Genomic DNA, 22,462 nt, shown 5'->3' with positions numbered 1-22,462 from the left:
AAAGGCAAGGCCATTGCGGTTCTTCCACCTCCGAAAAGGGCTCGAACCACAATTTGTATCCGGGAACCTCAAGAAGGTTCAACCGCTCCAAGGGATTGTAATACCCTGATATTTTAAAAGGATTTATTAATTAAATTAATTTATATCATATTATTATTATTATTATTTTTAAATGATTTGTTTTATTTAATTAGGTGCGTTGATAGTTGTGATTTGTTTTATTTAATTAAGTGCATAGATAAATTGTATTGTTTTAATTAAATTATATTTTATAATTTTATTTGTTAAATTTATATGGTGTTTGATTGGTGGAATGCTAGTTAGTGATTTGTTTATTTGATTTGTGTGATTTTATGTTTGTGTAACTTTATTGTTAATTATTGGTAGCTATTAAATTTAATTTCATTATTTTAGGTATTTAAATTATTTGGATTGGGATTAAGGGAAGTTAGACCAACGGATGTGGTATTGGGCTTGAAGGAAGCCTTGTGGTTTAATTAGTAAAGGCCCATGGTTGTGAGGATATTTAATAATTATCTTTGCATAATTATACCTATATAATTACATGTGTATAAATTTAATTCATTATTAAATCATGTGGAGGGGTACATATGTCAATATAATTATATATTGATAGATATAGGTATATATAATTTACTTAACTAATGGTTATATATGGAAGGTAATATATATATTTATATTAAAATATATGTATGTATATATATTATTTAAAAGATAAATATTATTTATTTTATATGGTAATCATAGTGGGAAAAGGATTTAGGTTTTTGGATATGTATAAATGGACACATAAGACTTTAGAGTTAGGAGTTTTTCCACCTTAGAAAAATAAGAGAATTAGAGAGGGAAGAAGAAGGGCTAACGAAGAGGAGGCCGGATCAAAGAACGTAAGAGGAGACCGGATTTGGAAAAGAAAAGGCAAGTTCTTCTCTATTTCTCCTCTTGAAATTCATAAACCTATCACCTTGAATATAAATTATATTTTTTTTGGTTGATTAAAAACAAGCTATTAATCGAATTAAATGAACATATTTTCTTTGCAAAGTGATAGATTTGAACATGAGAATAACTATATGAATTGTAAAAAAATAATTTAGCTCAATATATGAGAGGTTATATTAATTAGGTTTTTATTTTCTGTAATTAGTATGGTTTGTTTTGAATTAGTTTAGCACGATTAATGGAAGGAAATAGATCTTAATAGAATTATATATGTTAATTTATACTCAAAATAATAAATAAGGCTGTTGGGATTTTTCCTGGAATTTTCTGGAAGGAGTTTATAATTTTTTGTATATTATTTAGGGTTTATTGTGTATATTCTGTAATTTATATATATATATATATATATATATATATATATATATATATTTGGTTATATACATATACATTGGAGGTTAACAAATCGGCGCACTACAAAGGGGTTTCGATCCAGTGTGTTGCGGTTCATGAATAGATGGTGCACAAGTTGATCTCAACCGTGGGTGGAGTTGATGGATGGTGAAATGATCTAGTGTGGTACAGTGCATGGAGATCTGGTGCGCATGGGCATCTGGATCGTTGATCAGGTTCGGTCAACACTTGAATGGATCTAATGCTTCGCGGCTTACAAAAATAGAGTGGGGCAGCCAATCAAAATAAGCCAACACGCGTTGAGAGTGGATCTGGCGCGTGTGGGCGCGTGCAGGTGCGTGGACGCGCCTGCCAATGGGGAGAGCGTGTAGAAGCACGTGCAGTGGGTTTAGGGGTGAGTAGCGGCGCGTGGGGGCGCATGCGGGGGTGTTTGAGGTCCCTGGAAGTTCCTGTGCGGTCCCGTGAATTCCCAAAATTTATTTTAAGCTATTAAGGTTGGAAAACAACCATTATAGGACGTGTTTGTGGTGTCTTGAGAGGCATAAAGTAGGTCTAGGGTATTTTAACGGCGATAATTTATTAAATTAATAATTGGAGATGGATGGACGTATGCATATATGTATTGACATACATATATATATATTTATATATATATTATTCTAATAATAAGGGATTTTTTTTGTAGAAGCGATTTATACATATATTTTTTTATAAATAATATATGAGTAGATGTATATACTATTTAAGATAGTTTGATGGTATATCTTAATAAGCTGGTTGATACATTAAATGGCATGCTTATAATATGCATGGAAGGTTTACATATGATTTGGCTTATGGTTAAATTGGTGTTAAAATTTGGTATATGGTTAAAGTGTAGGCATGGATGAATTGCCAAAAGCTTAAATAGATAGCCTTATTATTTATGAATAAATTTCATAAATGGAAAGCATGGATGAATTGCTATTTAAGCGTATAAATAAATACACCTCAGGAAGCATGGTTGAATTGCTAATATATAAATAGATATATTTATAATGGCATGGTTGAGTTGCCATTTCATAATTAAATTTATTATGTGTTAGATGATTAAAATTTCATCTGTGAGTATTGTATGTATAGGTTGGGTTAGGACTAGAATAATCTAGTACTTACAGGTTAGTACATTATTATATATATATTAATAGAATAATGTTGGTGTGATATGGATGATTTGGCAAGGCCTAGGTTTTAGTTATGTGATTTAAATAACTATAAATCACTATTAGGTTTTGGATTTAATGTATTCCTCTTTTAATTGTAATTTATTGCTTAAATGATTAAATTATTATCTAAGATGGAATTAAGGAATTGGGGTGCTTCTTTTAAAAGAAACATATATTGGGTGATTAGCGTAGGTATGATTGGTAATTAATCATTGGTTAATGGTTTGGCAATTTATAAACCTATTGGCATATTGAATGGTTGTATGACATATATAAGTATTTATATATATATTCGTAGCATAATATGTTAAAGTTAAAGCTTTATTAGGGATGGTTTTAGTAGAGATGATCTGTTTGTTAGTTTTCAGAGGCTTGATAGAGAGAGCTTGCTCGTAAGGTTTAACCCACGATTTATTTTTCAGGTTATTAGAAGGTCAAGTCTCAAGGTTGAGGATCCGCAGCTGGAGGACTTATCCATTCCTTCTGTTTATTTAGAAGTACGATATTATTATTGTTTCAGTTGATACTAGTATTTATTTTCTGGAATTCTAAATAGGAACTTTTGGTTAAGGGGTCCTTGAGTTTCGGGATTCCCGAGTTGTAACCATTTGAGAGTTATTAATGGATTTACTATTAATTAGTTTTTCTTCAGCGTTTTATTTTACTCTTATTCCATTTTTGTAATCTGTGCTTGTTAATTACTTTAATTGTTTTAATATCCCCTAATATTGTGCGCGGACTTGATCAACCCGTGTTCCGAAATTATGAGGTATTACAGTTGGTATCAGAGCAGTCCAGGTTCAAGTGTCCCTAGGGTGTCTTTCGTTATGTGAATTCCGCGTTGTGTACTCTTTTATTTAGAGCTTAAGTTTAGAATTCATTGTATTCCTTTACGGTTCGATATAATCGTACTGATGTCTGTCTTTCTATGTTAACAGCATGGTTAACACTGGAAGAGGATAGAATCTGAACAGTCGATAGAGGAGAGCGGCACGTAGGCAGCAAGAACACCTGCAACGCCAGCAAATGGAGGAAGAGCAGCAAAGGCTTGGGTTTCAGGATGAGGGTCAGCTTCAGGAGGAGCAAGAGGAGGTTCAGCAGGCTCCGGCTCAGGGTAGGGATCCAGAGTATCCTCCTCACAACAATGACCTCATTACTCGGGCTATAGAAGTTGGGGTAACAGCTGCACTTCGGAATCAGCCTCAGGTATAGTCGGCACCGTTACCAGCACCAGTACCAGCATCGGTTATTCAGACTGATACTTGGGAGAGATGATCTGTTTATTAGTTTTCAGAGACTTGATAGAGAGAGCTTGCTCGTAGGGTTTAACCCACGATTTATTTTTCAGGTTATTAGAAGGTCAAGTCTCAAGGTTGATGATCCGTAGCTGGAGGACTTATCCATTCCTTCTGTTTATTTAGAAGTAGGATATTATTATTGTTTCAGTTGATACTAGTATTTATTTTCTGGAATTCTAAATAGGAACTTTTGGTTAAGGGGTCCTTGAGTTTCGGGATTCCCGAGTTGTAACCATTTGAAAGTTATTAATGGATTTACTATTAATTAATGTTTCTTCAGCGTTTTATTTTATTCTTATTCCATTTTTGTAATCTGTGCTTGTTTAAATACTTTAATTGTTTTGATATCTTTTAATTTTGTGCATGGATTTGATCAACCCGTGTTACGAAATTGGGGGGTATCACAGGGATTCTCCGTCTTCTCCCGTGCTCTCTAACTTTCCTAGCACTGAGATACCATCTGAGTATCCATCGATTTCTGACATAGGGAAGGTTCAGTTTACTTCCGAACACTTCTACGATGACCATGCTTGGCAAGTGTACAAGGACGGTCCAATTAAGTCTGAACAAAATGTGAACTTGAAAAAGTTACGAGATAGTCCGGGAAAGAACTTGGTTGATTATATCAAGAATCACAAGTGGTTGTTCTTCACCACTGTGGCAAGTTCTTACAGTCCTGATCTCGTTCATTATTTCTACTCAAATATCCGCAAGGTTCATGATTCTGGATATTTTGAGGTGTCATTGTTCAGGAAGGATTATGTTGTTCATAATGATGTGATTGGAAAAGTTCTTGGCATTCCCAAGAATTTTTCAAACACTGGCTATCGTCTTCCACTAGTACATTCCAATCTAAAGTGGGAAGATGTTTGCAATGAGCTGTATGTTCCAGGTTCTCCGAGATTTCCCGACTACATTCCCAATCGCTATCTTATAGATGAGGCCGCTTTTCTGAATTTGTTTGCCATCTCAAATTTGGGTTATTTTAGGAAAAATATGTTATTTCTGTAGATCGTGCAGATGTACTATATCTCTTATCCATTGATGCTGAGATTTATCTTAACTCTTCAATCTATGGTTTGATGGTTGCGCACTACAAGAACAACACCGAGAAGAAGTCATCTCCATTCCCTATGATCATTATGTGGTTATATCGGCATTTTGAGATCCTTCTTCCACCCCGTGCTCACTAGATTGCGATCATATCTGAGATGGATGTGAGGGCTTTTAACAAGGCCAAATCTGTATGAGCTTCATCTAGGAAAGCTAGCATGGGTGCAACTGTGTCTTCATCATCTCTTCCTACGATTATTACAGTTTTTCTGACTGAGCGGGCATTTAATACTATGGATGCCAATTTGCTCTATTCCTTAATTCTTTAGAATCAACAAGCTTTGATGGATGTTGTCCGTGATCTTCAAGAAGATGTTTGGTTGCTTAAGGAAAAGAGGTCGGGTGGTACTTCTGAGGATGTATACAGACTAGCCCTTCTAGATGCATCACTTGTTGTTGAGGATGATAGGGATGAGGAGGCTGATACAGATGTGGATGATGAGGATGACGAGGATGATGATGATGCCAGTGGGAGTGATACAGATGATGGTACTGGTGATGATGAAGAGATTCCAACATCTAGAGTTCCGTTTGCTGGAGATGATCCTGATACCTGATTCTATTTTCATATTATTTATGCATCATTTTTTATTAGTTTTTACATTGTCATGACTTGATATTTTTGGATATTCTGTTTTGGTTTCTGATATGTATTAAATTGATTTGTGTTTACTCTATTTAAGTATTATTTATCTCTGGTTGTTTGGCTATTTCTTTGTCAATTTTGTTACAAAAAGGGAAAGATATACCAAGAATACATTAAGGAGGGGAAGAAAACAATTTTTTTTTGGATAATTAATTCAGGGGGAGTTTTAAACTTGTTTTATTAAACTTTCACTGGTAGTTTTGCTTGAATCATGTGCAAGAATTTAGGTAAACTTTTGTCCAAGAAATGAAGAGAACAAAGTTAAAATATTTCCGTATTTCCTTAAATAATTGTAATTTATTTTTCTGCTTTGGGTAGATTATACATTGTTTATAGGGTTTTGCCATGAAATTTCCAAAGGGGGAGATTGTGAGATATATTTTTGTAAATTAGCATATTTCAGTAACAAAACAATTCTTAGTCAAGTTGTAATTTTAGTTACCATATTAGGCTTGATATCGACTGCGGAATTCAGAGGTTGAACAGAAGTGGAAAGTAATATCATCAGAAAGGCAAGAACAATGATTAGGACAATGTTTCCCACTTAGGACACATTGATATACATGGTATATTTATAGAATTCCAAAAATACAGAATTTCTAAGTCTATATTGGATTCTATCAAGTGGGAACCGGTACCTAAATTTGGGAACTGGTTCCAAAAGCTAATTCACTTGAAACAACTCTCTGTCCTTTGGGAACCGGTTACAAGATTGGGAACCGGTTCCACAAGTCTTGTATGTACAAGGTTTCAAGTTTCCTTGTTCCGTTTAATCCCTTTTCAATCCAACTTTCCTTCCAAGTTCTATGCACGAAATTTCCTTTATTTTCAAGAGGAATAGGACTTTGCAAACCTCTATATAAACTATGTCATATACATTGGTTTATTTACGGCTTTTAATTATTATTCACATATCATACAAAGCCTTAGGAAGTTTATCCCTCTTAGAAAATCAAAGTTGATTTTTCTGTAGTCTTCCTAGAATATATATATATTCACCTATTTAGGTTAGAGTTGTGGAGTTCGAATCCTAATCGTGATTATACAGTTGCATCTACAACGATCAGACAAAAGTAGATTTTCTTCTATATTATTCAGACGATTGAAGAACAGAAGTAAAAACAATCACACTTTGAAAGGGTTAGAGCATTCGAGGAGTGTTGTCTGATCTACTTGCTACTCTTTTACAAATATCAAGCATAAGCCTGAGGTCAAGTTGCTGTTGGATAGGGAGTCACAAAGCCAGAGGATTTTCAACAGTTGGTGTTTGGTAGAATGATAGGGTGTGAGCCAGAGTCAAAGTTCAGTATACTTTGTTTCAAGCATAGTGGATTAGTTTACTTTGGGCTGCACAGTCCACGAGGTTTTTCCCATAACAGTTGACGTATTTTATCAACTGGGGTTTCCTCGCTAAAATCCTAGTGTCATCTCTAACTTTATACTTTGCTTTATTTTATCTGTATGTGATTAATTGTTTAATTGCTAAAATATAAAAAAAGTAAAGTGGTAGCGACACATATCTATTTTACAAAACAAACAAAAACTTTCTAAGTATTTTCCACTGCGTACGACTCACAATTGAATCTTCTACTCTTTCATTCATAAAATGGAAATAATCAGCAACCATTACATTTTTATTCTCAACAATGCTAAATAGATATGAAAATTTACAAGCCAGCACCACATCCCCACACCATAAATCCTTCCAAAACCTCACATTCCTTCTATCCCTAACTTTAAACCTTATCTGCTTTGAAAACTCATCCCAAGCCCTCCTAATTCTTTTCCACACTCTCATACCTTCTGATGTAGACCCACTTCTAGACTTCTAACCTCCTTTCTCTTCCCCAAACCTACCAGCAATGATTTGTCTCCAAATTTAGTCACATTCTTATTGTAATCTCTTTACAGTTTGTTTGTTTGTGAAGAAACTTTTAGAATACAAACTTTCTAGGGACATTTTAAAGGTGTTTGGCCAAAGATTAGGCAACAATAAGGACTAATTGGCTCATTACTTTGCTTCTCACCATACTCACCTGCTTGTTAGCTGGTATGTGATTTACTGCTTATTAAGCTTAATGAGTTGGTTATTCTTTGTTTAACTCAGGTGTATAACAAAGCTTCCTCTTTCTATTTTATTTTATTTTTTATTTTTGTTGAGTGGAAATGAAAAGGCCTATTTAATGATGAACAACAGAAATAATTCATGGGTTCTTCATAGAATGCCTTGAATTAATTTTCTTGTATTGTTTATATGCTCTCAAGCTAGTTTTCCAGTTGAGAAAGACACAAAAGGAACTATATATATATATATGTATATGTCTTTCTATCTACACACTCATTAAAATATATGGGCTTGACTATAATAGAGAAATTTTAGTCTAAAAGAACTTAGTATATACTATATAAGTGAAAAGAATTAAAAGGATAACAGGTTCAATACAAAGAATAATAAATTTGATGACAATTTTCGTCTTTACAAGATTCAACGATGGATTTTTTTTATTGATAGCTTTACATTGTGATTAATTATTGAGCAAATGGATGCTAATACTCTTTTTTCTTTTCTTTTTTCCATTTCTTTGGAAACTAAAGTTTGGAATATATTGAGGGTTGATAATAAGGTTGGATAGACATTGGAATTCAATTTCCATCATCTATCTGAAAAAGAAGAAGGCAAGAGACGGAGAGGGTGACAAAAAATAAGTTATTAGAAATGACTTTAAACATAGTGCATGAAAAAGAATGGAAATAGTGAATTCACGTGGCCTTACACATATTTGCATGGGATTAAGGCAAAGATGGTAATAATTATTAGATAAATGAAAGGTGGACATCAATCTAAAAGTATTTTGATGCATTTGAATTAAGTAGGATTTAAAAGGAACATGGATGATAACATTAGTTTTAGAAGAGAACATAAATGTACATAGAAGATAGAAAAAAGCATGGATACACTACTGGTGATTTCCAGAATAGAGCTAAGGTGCCAAAATAGATATAAAAATAGCATCCTTATGCATCCTTGTCACATCTCAAAATCTAAATAGCTAGATAATTGTTCTTGTACATATTAAAATATTTCAAATCTTCTTAAGCACACCAGTGTGATATAAGTTAAATACATGTTTGCTTTAATTTTATTAATAAATGTTTTCATTTTATGGCAGCATGCAAAGTTACTCAACCCATAAACCCAAATACTTGCAGAAAAAATTTATCATATGTTTGACACAATCTGTATCTCAATAGCATTGCCTATCAAATCCAAGCAAATATTATGTTCATTAGAAATATAATCAATCAAAATGAAGAGTTTTATTGATTTTGCCTTGGTTTTTTCCCCAGAGATATCCACAAACGACTACATGTCTTCACCAGAGAAAACATTCATTGTCGCAATAGTAATTGGTAAGTTTTAAGAAAAAAGGAGAAAATTAGGAAGAGGGAAATAAAAAGAGATATTCAAAAATTTTCATTGACATCAAATTGATCCTAAGATCTCACCATTTTAAGTTATTTCCACTTCCAAGCATAGTAAGGCTTTTGATAGTACTGGCAGTAATAGGCTTTGTCGTTTTATATTGTTGGAAGAAGAGATAACCAATTATAAGAGAAATGCAACCAATCATAGGTGAAGTGCAACAAGCATTCAATCAACCATCACTGAATGGAGTTCTAATTTAGGAGGTTGATGCACCTTCAATGGCGAAGTTCTTCCAAGACCTGGCAAATGAGAAAGCGATTAGATTTCATGAATAGGAACTACTTAGCTTCGTAAGTAATTACTCGACAAGGTTGGGTTCTGGAGGTTTTGGGGTAGTTTACAAAGGAGAATTTCCAAATGGAGTGCATATCGCTGTAAAGGTCCTCAAAAGGAGCTCAGAAAGAAGAGCTGAAGAGCAATTCATGTCAGAAGTTGGCACAATAAGAAGAACCAACCATATAAATCTAGTCAGACTATATGGATTTTGTTATAATCCCTCTATAAGTGCGTTAGTGTTTGAGTACATGGAAAATGGATCTCTTGACAAGTACCTGTCCCATGATACAGAGGCAATTGAGTGGGAGAAGCTATATGAAATTGCAGTTGGTACAGCCAAAGGTATTGTATATCTGCTTGAAGAATGCAAGCAAAGAATCATTCACTATGACATCAAGCCCAATAATGCTTTACTTGATGCAAAATTCTTCCCAAAGGTTGCAAATTTTGGGCTAGCAAAGCTGTGTAATAGAGATGGCACCCATGCAAGTGTGATCGGATATAGGAGGACTTCTGGTTACTCCACACCAGAGCTTATTCTGAAGAATTTTCCAGTAACTTATACATATGATGTTTACAGTTATGGAATACTATTGTTTGAGATAGTTGGAAGGAGGAAGAATGTCATAGGCGGTCCTACTGAGAGCCCAGATTGGTTCCCGAAATATGTTTGGGATCGGTATGAGAAGGGTGAGTAGGCAACGATGACCATATCATGTGGGATTGAAGAGAAGGATAGAGAGAAGGCAGAGAGACTATCCATAATAGCTTTGGGTGTGTTTAAGACTCTCTAGAGACTAGGCCACCGATAAGTGTTGTGGTGAGGATGTTGGAGGCAGGAGTGGACATTGCTCCGCCTCCTAGACCATTCCACTATCTGTATTCAGTAGGCATGAATGTGCTCAAACCATTCAGCAGTACTCACAATAGTTCAAACGATGCATGAAGGGAGGGATCTAATTTGTACTGGTACAAGGACTCTACCACACTAATGACCAAGTCCGAGATACAAATTTAGGATGATAATGGTGTGGTTTGGGGCCAGGATCTCATTCCCCATTTCCATTTCTATCATCGTTTAGTTTATTCACCCTCATAACCACCTCAAAACTCATTAGGTTTTTTAAAACAGCCTTTTTACATATCCCCATTTACATAATTGGTTCCCCAAAACCACCCCAAACAGAGTGGGCCTATCGGGACGGGAATTTTTGCCATCCCTTTATATATACTTAACCTATTTTAGTAATATATCATAGTATGCAAGGGTAATTTAATAAATTTATAGTATATTCGGGGCGGGGCGGGGCGGGGCGGGGCGGTGCAACCATCTCCGAAACAGCTCCAAAACCTATCAGATTTTTCAAAGCAGCCCTCATCCCCATCCCTATTTACATAATCGGTTCCCCAAAACCAACACCAAATTGGCTGGAGGGGTAAAGATTTTAGCCATCCTATGTGCATTACTTCAAAGATGTAACATATTCCATACTCATTGCATTAAGAATGCAAAGAATGCAAACATTTTTCCATCTTACTTTCTTTGCCAGCCGTGTGACAAAACCCATTGGGCTCAGCTACCCCTGGCTACCTCAATTTCATCTTTATACTCTTGTGTATGTGAAATTTTGAAATTTTAAGAAAATGCCCCCTCTAAAGACCTCCGCCCCCCCCCCCCCCCCCCTTTTTTTTTTTAAAAAATCGTATTATTTTTTTCTCTTTTACTTTTCTTCCTTGCGTATTATTGATCCCATCAAAATTTTATTTTCTTCATCTTCAATAAAAACCTAATTTTCTCTTTTACATTCTTCATCTTTAATAAAAACCTAATTTTCCCCCTTTAAAGTTTTCCCATTTACCTTTTTCTTTTCCTATTATTTTCTTCTTCTTTTGTCTTTATTTTCTCTTTTTTTTTCGTCTTAAAATTTATTCTTTTAGACTCATATATGATGTATGTGGATTTTCTTTAATCTTCTTCATCTTTAAATTTATTACAATAATTTTATGAACTTAATGTCTATATTTACGTTTTTGGTTTTTTATACTGTAATTTATTATATTATTTTTTTTATGAAAATGACTTACTATTTGTACTTCTATTTTTGGCTTATTGTCTTGCTACATTGTTAGTTGTTATGTTAGTTTAAAAATCATTATAATAATAATTTATTTTATCATGTTCAATGTGCCTATGAAACAAGGTGTAGTCCAAAATATGGTCTAAGTATACCACACACTATAGTATTACTATTTAAATATTATGCATAAATATAATGTGTGTATATTTATAATAATTATTATAAAATAATAATCTATATATATAATATCTTATAAAATATAAAAAAAAAAACAAAATAAAAGAACTTGAAAATAAGTCGAAGTTAGAATTTGTTTCTATGTCCTTAAGACAGATTTGCCTCGCTATGGTGCTAACGGACTCAGTAGCGTCTATCTCCCAGGATACAACAACTTTTACTTCCTTCAGTATTAGCACTGCAAACCAAAGGAATTGGCGAACCGGCTCAGTGTAATACTCTCTGACTCAAACTCGGAATGACTGACTAAACTTGGACTCGGAGTGACTGACTAAGGCTCAAACCCAAAGACAAGGGCTCGTACCGATAGACACTTATAAAAGAAGAGAAAGGAAAGAGAGAATTCAGAATTAGAGAAAATGATTCTGAATTAGAGTACTTTGGAATGAACCTAAGGGGGGGTTTATATAGGCCTCATGGTACCTTTTGGTTTGAATATTTTTCCGATGTGGGATAAACACTTCCCACATTTTGCAAACCCATTTAAGCTTATCAAATACTTCACTTTGGAGCTAATTTCTCATTCATCGGAAAACAGATTTGAGAAAGTAAATATACCACGTTCATCTCCTTGCGGAAAGGAACGCGCTCGTCTATTGATTCATAAAAAATTCTTATCGAAATTTATTCAAAATCTCATCCAAAGTTTATGTTTTTAATGCCTCCATTTCCAACAATCCCCCACATGAATGAAAATTTGTGTAAATTGCAAATGAAGAAGATACAGACACTAGAAAGAGTATTATTGGAAAGTAACTGCATCGGGATAAGTAGCTTTTAGCCTTGAACCTTCCCTAGTGTATTACTATCGGATTTACGAGTTAACCAGTGAACGTGATGTCTTGAACTGCTCAGCCGTTGATGTAAACCAAGACAGTAGCAAACACACAGTTCCTTCCCGCACAAAGTCAGTTCTCATGGTTATGTTCATATGGCCTTGAACAACTCCTAGTATTTCATGAGTGCTCTAGAATACTTAGCCTTAGAAGTTTTCATAGAAGCGGTCCCACTTCAAACTCATATAGGTGACTTCTTATTAAGAGTATCCTACTATACCCCACTTGCATTTTCAAGGTATAAGAGTCAGTAAAAGCATAGCTTATTCTACTCATCGTTATAAGTAACACTGTCTCATCATAGTAATGGGTTGAAGATTATATCTTTTTAGTGCTTCTAGTGAGCCATTCAGAATTTTTGCTGTCCCTTTGAACCACTACAAAAAATAATAATAATAATAATAAAAAGGTCTTTTACGAGTGTCTGGGCCTCCTGTGAAAAATTTTTCACAGGACTTCTGAGCCTCTAGTCTATTATGGTCCTATAAATACTCTCAACTTTCTACGGGAAACAATAGCACTCGTAAAAGAGTAAAGCACAATGAATCTACCACTAAATAAAACTCTCACGAGATTTTTACCCTCTCGTTAATAATTAATTTACGAGATTAATGGCCTTTTGTTAATAATTAATTTACGAGATATATGACATCTTGTAAATACTTATAAGGCCTCTCGTTAATAATTATTATTTACGAGGTCTGAAGCCCCCCGTAGATAGCTATATATATATATATGTATATATATAATCAATGCACCCTGATGCCTAATCATTCACATATATAACCTGGCTACATTTCAACTAAACAATAATATAAAATGCTAAAAAATTGCACTTAATGCCAATACTCAAAACAATCCATATATAAATTCATCATTAAATATATCAAAAGAGTAAGGCATTTTACAATTCATCGTTATTCAATGTGCCAAAATTAAAAAGAAAATCCAATATTTGCCAAAAATAGATCAATATGTCAATCTTCACATTGTTCGTTAATTCCTAGCGCAAGGTGACTTCCATTTTTTCACACTTCCCACACCTCGTTGTCTGGTACAAAATCTAAGAACGTACCTACATCACACAAGTTTTAATTTTAGTATGATAATAATGTACCAGGAATGCCAACGGCCAATAAAGGTTTAGACATAGAATATAAGAAACATAACTGTTATGCTCTTTCAAATCTCTAAGGCACATTGATAATTTGACATCAAAGAAAAAATAACAACTTCAACATGGAACCTAAAGATGCTTGACACAAATATAGTTAATAGTTGTTAAACAACTACAAAGCTAAACTCATGCTACTAATTAGTTCAAGAGGACATATTGGAGAACTTATTAGCTTCAACATAATATACTACAGCAAAAACATATTAGAGAACTTATTAGAATCATATCAACAAGTGAAATTTTTGTATAACATACTATTCAACAAGAAAAAAAAAAAAAAAAGAAAGAAAAAGAAAAATTTAATCAATGATCTAATGATAGCATTAAAAATATATTTTGCTATCTTTTTTGTTCTTGTTCTTCCCTTTGTTGAAATTATATCAATGGCATTATCTTTATCGCTTTGTAATTTTCTTTAATAATGCACTTAACTATTAGATCCAATCATCCAAATAAAACAGACCAGAAGTTTAAAATAAAGGGGAAAACATGAATGATACCAATATGCAAGCAATGAAGAAAAATATTATGAAACGAATGAGTATTACAAAGTTGCACTTTTGAACTGTCTTGTTATATCATTTGTATCTTATTAAACAACTTCAATACCTTTCTTGTGATGGGTTTGTGGATTGCCTATTTTTTATTGTGAATGATTATCATATTGATTAAACCAAGTGGGGCAGTAATTTTATATTCATCACAGTGGAGCATATGTACAACAAACACAAGTCCTTTACGCTTTTCGAAACTCACATCACACAATTGGATTGGATGATCCAATGCATATACAAATTCTAAAAGCAGAATGATAAAAAGTTAAAAGACTAAAGTGAATCAAACATGAGTTTGTATAAATATAAGTTCTAGGACCATATGCTTTCTCAAGGCTGCTCTTCTAATACAACAAAGCATAGGTGAAAAAAAATGATTGAATACTCCAATCCATGAAAAATAGGAAGGATAAAAATTACCAACTTTACAATTCTTAGTTCCAATATCGGCAAAAGTTGAAATCTAATTTTTACGCATATAATATTATTTTTCAACATGGTATTTGGAAAAGCCTTTTAGCTGGGTTTTAGCTTATGAAATAGTGGGAGATAGTAGCATTCTTTTATCTACATACGTAGTAGTTCTTAGATCACGGATCTGCCTTGGTACGCATAACATAGTACTAAAATCAATTTGATTTCTTGAGGCTTATCAGTAATTTGATTGGCATATTAGTTCAAAGAATGGACAAAAATATTCTAGCTAGTTCACTATCTTACAAAAGTTGAAACAAAATGTTAAATTTTATTGCATGTGACATGCATAGTTCATTTTTTCAAAATTTTCCTCTCATTCAGTTCTCTTATTTTAGGTATTTTTCAGAATCTAGTTTAAACTTTGAAGTAACAGAGAAATCAGTTACAAGGTCTTTATATCCAACTTGCAAGAAATCATGGACTCTATATGATGTAACCATGACTCTTCACGGGCTCCTCCCATGTTTCTCTCTCTAGACTTTCTCTCTTTAAATAATAACTCAAATAACGTATTTAGCATGCAAGGATCACCCTATACTGCACAAAACAATCCCCACAAGTATTCTATGTTCACACACTTTGACAACTACTCAGTGCCTAAAAAACTTTTATCCTTTCTTTTCCTTCCTTTAAGTTCTTGGATTTAAACCAAACCTAGTTACAAAAAAAGTTGCTAGATTTAATTCCACATAACCAAATATAGCATCTTCTTCTTAGTGTCTACTATATTATTGATTGTTCATGCCCATAAGAAACCTTCAACTTCTTTCACTTTCATGTCAAAATAGTCAAATATGCCATATAGTATTGATTTAGAAAAATAAGTTTTTTTTCCCCTATTTAGAAAAATAAGATAACCAGCTGGACTGAGTTAGCAATTTAAACTTGAGAAGTAAACTGGAATCATAAGTACTTTTTCTCATTCAGGCAAAGTTAGCATCTATTATCCAATAACTTAAATAAATATGTTTTCCTTAAAGTTAATATATATTAAGTTCAACCACAACATAGCGAACAACTATTAAAAAAATTCAGAATAAATGGATGGTGAAAAACATTGGAAACTATCTTATACAGATCCATACTTTTAACTAGCAAATCTAGAAAATGGAAGGTAAGGAATATACCTAGCTCTTTGTCCCCAGTCCAGTCACTTTTCTCCCACCACTATCAAGGAGATCAACAAATCCAATTAATGCATCCACCTGGGATGATACTTAAAAAGGTTATGAAAACAGTGTCAATGTAGCATAGTTGTGTGAATGACATATGAGCAGCAATGAATGGAGGTTTTGACCTTATAGCAATGTAGCATAGTTGTAGGATAATATCATCGCGACATTCAATTATGGATGACTGTACCAGTTTTATGATTAGATGGACAGACTGAGATATAATTACAAGTCAATATTGAGATGATATCATAAATTACCTCTTTTAGGTGGAGTTTTGCGGGACTGGGGCCCTGAATTCCTTGGTGTACAGCGGGGATAAAATTTCTCTTGTTTGGAAACTGTTGGCCTAAGGATTTTATCTAAAGGTCAATCTTATGTTTTGATGATTACAAACCATTAATGATGTTTAAGTACTAATGTTTTAATTGAGTGATATATAGTTGATCAATATTCAATCCTCAATGTTGAGCTAGAAGATCCATTCCAAGCATTACAAATACTCAAGCTATGGATTCAAGGAAGCCTTAAAAGTTGCAAGAGATCAAAGGCATATTCAATCAAAGAAAAACTCGAACTTCAAAGATCATTCAAGCATTTCAAAGAAAGAAAACAAGTCTTCATCAAGCCTAAACGATCATGGTCAAGAATGAAGAAAAGGGGTAGATAAGATGGTGAGAGCTTAAGATTTAATGTCAAAGTATTTTTGAATTCATTTGAAGCTCATCTCTATTGGACCATGCATATCATACATCATATGCTCCTACATCATTAGCAATAGACTTTGAACTTCAATACACATATATTTAACATATGAAGTCTTTGCTAAGAATGAGTTAGTTCAAGCTTGCATAAGCTTTGAAAGAACTCAACTTAAGCTAGAAATGCTAGGACCATGCACATTAATCACAATACTTATTTTGGTCTCTAGAAAGAAAAGGAAAAGGCATTGAATTTTATATTTCATCTTTAAAGCCCTTATTGCCATAATTTGGTAAATGACTCTAGGACACAATGCACTTGAAATTTAACATCTTCATATGTCCCTAGACTCCTAGAAACAGGCCTTGAACTAAATTGAATCATTCATTAAAGTCCTAGGTGCTAGAAAAATGAATATCTCAAAAGAAGCTATTTTCAGCCTAGAAAATTTCAGACCAGCTTGCACTAAAACTGCTATAACTATTTGTGTAGTTGGAATTTTTACACAAGTCCAGTGGCATTGGAAAGCTGACTTCGATCCCTTGAGTTTAGACTCAAATTTCACCTAAATTGGATTAAAAATGACTGAGATATGAGCTTCACAAAATACCTGATTCTGCTCTGCGAAAATTCTGACCAGGTTGCACTTAAACAGCCATAACTTTTTCTATGGTTGGAATTTTTGAGCAAGGCCGGTGGCTTTAGATAGCTGACTTCAAGAAAATGAATTTAGACTCAAATTTCACCTCATTTGGAGTTTCATGGACTGAGTTATGTCTATTTGAAGTCATGCACTTTTTTCTGTCCAATTTAGCAGCAGCCTTCTTGAAGCAAGAGCAGCCTCTATAAGAAATAGAGCCAGCTCTCTCAAAGACTAGAGAAGGCTCAATGAAAAACTAGAGAGGGCTCTACCAAAAAGTAGAGAAGGCTCTACGAAAGTAGAGAAGGCTCTAAAAATCTAGAGAAGGCTCCACTTTTCCATTGAGCCGTCTCCTTTTCAGAAAAAGAGCCTGCTCTACTTTTCTAATGGAGCCGCCTCCATTTGAAATTGAGCCGCCTCCACTTTTGTAAAGAGCCGGCTCCTTTGAGGGTTTTGAATTACAACGGCAATTTTTCTGCATTTATTTCCTCTAACCACTTCTAACAGCTATATTGAGCTATGAATTTCTTTATATATACAGAGGGTTTGTCTGAAAAGAAACATGATTTTAAGAGACATCATTTTACATTGCAAAGAGAGCTTTTGTTTTCAATCTTCTCATCATCTCTCTCATTTCACTCTTATTCTATCTTGAGAGATTCCAGTAAAGATTTACAGGGCTTTTGCTCTTGTTTTAATCTTCATAGTGTTTTTGCTCTATTATACTACTTGAGAGAGCATTCAAGAACATTCATTCAAGTGCATCAAAGAGAGCTTTTGGCTCTACCATTATACAGAGCTTTTATTCTGGTTATACTCACTCACAGAGCCTCTGTTCAGACATCGATCTTTATCTCATATACAAGCTTCCATAGTTGAATCACAGTGAACTTCAGAGAGCATTTAGTGAGCCTTTGCTGAACTTTTGTTCTAGTATTTCATCAGAGCTTTTGTTCTGTATTTTCCTCATCATCTCTCATACATTTCATACTTAGAGTTTGAGCTTCACTTGATTTCATATATACTCTATTGTGAGGTTTGATTTATATCAGTTCTTGAGAGGATTTCTTGTACTGCAAATTCTATCTACAAATCTGCTGTAAGCCTAGGAGGAAGAGTTTCTCTTAGCAAAGAAATTGTAAGGGCTGGTGTGGCCTATGTAAAACTAAGAGAGGTGGTCTCTTAGCAAGGATACTGTAAAGGGTTGGTGTGACCCAAAAGGAAGCCTAGGAGAAGGGTGTTCTCCTAGCAAGAAAGAGAAGCAAGGTCTTGCTTTAATTAAAGGTTTGCTCTCCACCATTAAGGAGAAGCTCTAAGGAATTTGGGAAGTCTCAAGAGGGATCTTGAGCCGAGGAGTAGGAGTTTCCGAACCTCGCAAAAATTGCTGTGTTATTGTTTGCAATCTCTCTTCCCTTATCTCTTTTACAATTGTGCTAAATTGATTACTTTCATATCTTGTTTATTGCATAATTGGTTATACTGTTGATTAGAAATTGTAATTCTATAATTTGCGAAAATTGGCCATTGACTCTATTCACCCCCCCTCTAGAGTCAATTCTTGGGTAACAATTGGTATCAGAGCCTAAACTCTATTAAAGGACTTAACCGTCTTAGAGTACGATCATGGCCAATAATAGTAGTATCACACACTTAGAAGTTTATCCCATTGATAAACCTCCTTGTTTTGATGGAAATGATTATATCTATTGGAAAATTAGAATGAGGGCATTTTTAAAAAGTATTGATATTGATGTGTGGAAAGTTATAGAAAATGGTGGTCATATCCCAACTAAAGTTCTTGAAGGAAATAAATTTCCTAAGTCGAAAGGGGAATGGGATGAAAATGATCATAGATTAATACAGTGTAATACTTTAGCCATATGCCATCTTTATTGTGCATTAAGCAAAAATGAGTTCAATAAGATTATCTTTTGTAAAACGGCAAAAGAAATTTGGAACTCACTTGAATTAGCCTATGGAGGATCAATTAATGGTGAGGAATCATATATGCCTATGTTTATTGAAAAAGATGCTGTTTCCATCATAAATGAAAATGAATTAGTTAGTGAGATGTATTCTAGTTCTACTAACATTACTAATCATTTGAATTTTCTTAGTAGAACTTACTCTTTTTCCTATAGTGAAGTAAATAAAGCAACTCAAAAGAAGAGTATTGTTCTCCAAGCTTCTAGCAAAGAAGCAAGTGACGTTAAAGAGTTAGACAAACTTTGTCTCATGGCCGATGAAGATGAGGTAAATCCTAATCATGAATTTTTTGATATAGAAGCCTCTTATAATGAACTAGTTGATGCACATAATGAATTACTTGATGCGTTTAAAGAGTTACATGGTGTGCTCGATAAAATGACTGTGAAATGTTCTTCTCTTAAAAAGGAAAATCACAATCTCTCTCAAAGATATGAAAAAGTCCAAATGGAAAATGATTCTTTGAAAATGAAAAACCATTATCTTGTGCAAGAATTACAAAAGATCCAACTTGAAAACGAATCCTTGAAAAAGGAAAAGGATAATGTACTATCTATAGAGCCACCATCAATTGATTGCGTTTCCGAGTATAATTTTTCAAAGGAAATCATTGATGATCAAAATGGCACTTTAGCAAAGACAACCAAAGGAAAAGAGAACTTAAGTTCTATACTTGGAAATCAAAGAGTTGTTTATTTCAAAAATGAGATAAGACATGATCCTCATACTAAAGATGTATGCTTGTTGAGAAGAAGAAAGCCTTTGTATGATCACTTTGTCAAAAGTGGTACTCATTCCTTTAAATGCAATTATTGTAAGAGGCTAGGACACACAATTCATGATTGTCCATATAGAAAGAAGTTGAGGTCAAAGAAGGTTTGGGTTCCAAAAAGAACTTATGTTCCATTGCCTAACTTATATGGACCCAAGAAAATTTGGGTACCAAAAGAAGAATATGCAACCCTTTCTTATAGGGTTACTTGATGGCATCAATCAAGGATTATAAATGATGCATCTATTTGAGAAACAACTTCCAAGCTAATGAAGTTAGTACCATGGATAAATATTTCCTTTCTCATTAATTTGCTCTTATATAAAGTATTCAATCATGAAATTCTAAGCATGACGCTCTTGATATGCTACTTGTTCCTAATAGATGTAAAAATGTCTATGTTTTGATTTTTTGCATAAAAGTTTTTTTTTTTTTTGAGTTATGAACATGCTAACAAGAAATGTTTTTCTATCCTTCAAATGATCTTTAGATTAACTATGCCCAATCTTTGTGATGGATTTATTGGAAGATATGCCATCAAATGAAAGCATACATTATCTAATATAGACCATCAATTCTATTTCATGTGAACCTTATCAAATGTATTAAAGTAGCAATGTATAAAAAGTCATCTATATGCTTTTGTGATCTTAAATGTTTTATCTACTTATTTGTGTCACTTCCATACATATAGTAAATGAGGTTGTTCAACTTGAGGAACAAATCTCATTGGTAGAGCCATCTCATTAAAATGAAGAATGAGAATGTATATTGCTTTCCTAAGGGTCAGAAGTGTGTGGTCTATACAAAGGCTGTTATAGCAAATTGAAAGGGTAAGCCTCAAAGTAAAAAGAAAACCCTAGAAGAGAAAGCTAAATGAGAGTGTCTCGAGAGGCCATATGAACACATGATTTCCTGAGTTCTTAATCAAGAATGAAAGCTGAATACATTCTCAGAAATCAGTGAGCAAATGTAAAATACATTGAAGTGATGATGGATGCTTAAGAAACTGAAAATCTGGTGAAAAGGTGTCTGGAAGGACTTAAATTTGCTGGAATCACTATCTTAGCTTGAAGAAGGTTTAAATAAGCTCTTATATCATGTTTACATCTGCAGGAGGTGCTCACTTGAATAAAGTTGAGCTGAAGTAAGTTTTTCATATCCCTAACCCTCATTTAAGCTTCTTTTCTGGTTCAACCTCTGATTTATGAAAGGAAGTGTTAATATCTTGTTGTGATTCATCTGCCAATCATTCTAGCAAGTGTCTGTGGTTTAATAGAGACTAGTGAAGTTCAGAAGTTACATCAAAACTGACCAACTTGAAGTTTGGCCTAGTAAACCTAAGCTGTTAAGGTTTAAGGCCTGAAAATCTGGGATTCAAACTATGAAAATTATTTACCATGCTTATCTTGATGTAATTACTGTCTGAGCAAGTGTATTTACATGAAATATATCTGAGAGGTTCGAATTCAATACAGTGGTGCAGTGATTTTATAGCTTTGTCCCTGAGTGCAGAGTTTCTACAGAAACTGGTTTATAACAGATTTTGAGGTTGAAATTAAATTATGAAATGAATTGCTTAACCTCTGAGCTTTTGTGAGAAGATGAACCAACAAACTGCAGCAGAGCCAGCTCCATTCAGAGTAGAGCCCTCTCTTTGAAGAAAAAGAGCCGTCTCTACACAAGGCAGAGCAGTCTCCACAGATGATATCAAATTGTTTGCTCTCGGGATCTCAAAAATTTTAAGAAAAAGCCTGCTCTATAAAAACAAGAGCCGGCTCCCCAACCTGCATACAAAATTGGAATAGGAAGAGCCGTCTTTAGAAAAAGGTAGAGCCGGCTCCTTCAGTGCTATTTTCTTCCAACTCTCGGGATCTTCTCTGTAGACAATTGAGCCTGCTCAACAAAAAGGAAGAGCCGTCTCCAAAAAAAAAAAAAAAAAAAAAATTTTTAAGACCCGTCTCCACAAATTATCCCAGCCGGCTGCCAAACTGCTTTAAAATCTACTCTCTCAAGATCTAAGATGTGGGTGAGCGGCAGAGCAAAGAAAATATACACTATTTTGAGCCATCACAATGAGCTCCACTGAACTTCATAGAAAAATGTCTTGGAAAGCTTAAACGGAGAGAAAAGAGCATCAATTCAAAACCAGTGAGGTCCATTGATACATGACTGTAGATTTAAAAAAAAAAAAAAAAAAGAAAAAAAAGAAAAAAAAAAGAGGAGAGCTTCTGGGTCTTGGGTGTGCTTCGAGTGTCTATTGACTCTGGTGACGCCCGAGCTACCTTTGAGTTCCATATCAGTCCGGTGAAACTCCGACCAAGTAAGCTTCAGTCTATCAAACCAATTCGGACTCAGCTGTAGCTCCACTAATGTGAAGATGAATGGCAGATTCAAACGATGGTGAGTTTCAGTTCCTAAAAGGCAAAGGT

General features: G+C 34.0%; 1 protein-coding gene and 1 pseudogene across 1 annotated transcript; both read left to right on the top strand.

Moving 5' to 3' along the window:
• The first annotated feature begins 5,088 nt into the window (after window positions 1-5,088).
• Window positions 5,089-5,547, top strand: LOC132313894 (uncharacterized). The gene is made up of 2 exons (XM_059812831.1): window positions 5,089-5,121; window positions 5,260-5,547. Exons 1-2 carry the CDS (start codon window positions 5,089-5,091, stop codon window positions 5,545-5,547), a joined length of 321 nt encoding a protein of 106 aa, XP_059668814.1.
• Window positions 5,548-9,004: 3,457 nt separating this feature from the next.
• Window positions 9,005-10,381, top strand: LOC132313893 (PR5-like receptor kinase; annotated as a pseudogene).
• Window positions 10,382-22,462: the final 12,081 nt, after the last annotated feature.

Source organism: Cornus florida, unplaced genomic scaffold (genome assembly GCF_030987335.1).
Source record: "Cornus florida cultivar Cherokee Brave unplaced genomic scaffold, ASM3098733v1 CherokeeBrave_3.0.0_Hap2_Chr06, whole genome shotgun sequence".
Taxonomy (NCBI): Eukaryota; Viridiplantae; Streptophyta; class Magnoliopsida; order Cornales; family Cornaceae; genus Cornus; species Cornus florida.
The sequence above is the reverse complement of the archived record's forward strand: the minus strand, read 5'-3'. Positions and strand labels throughout refer to the sequence as shown.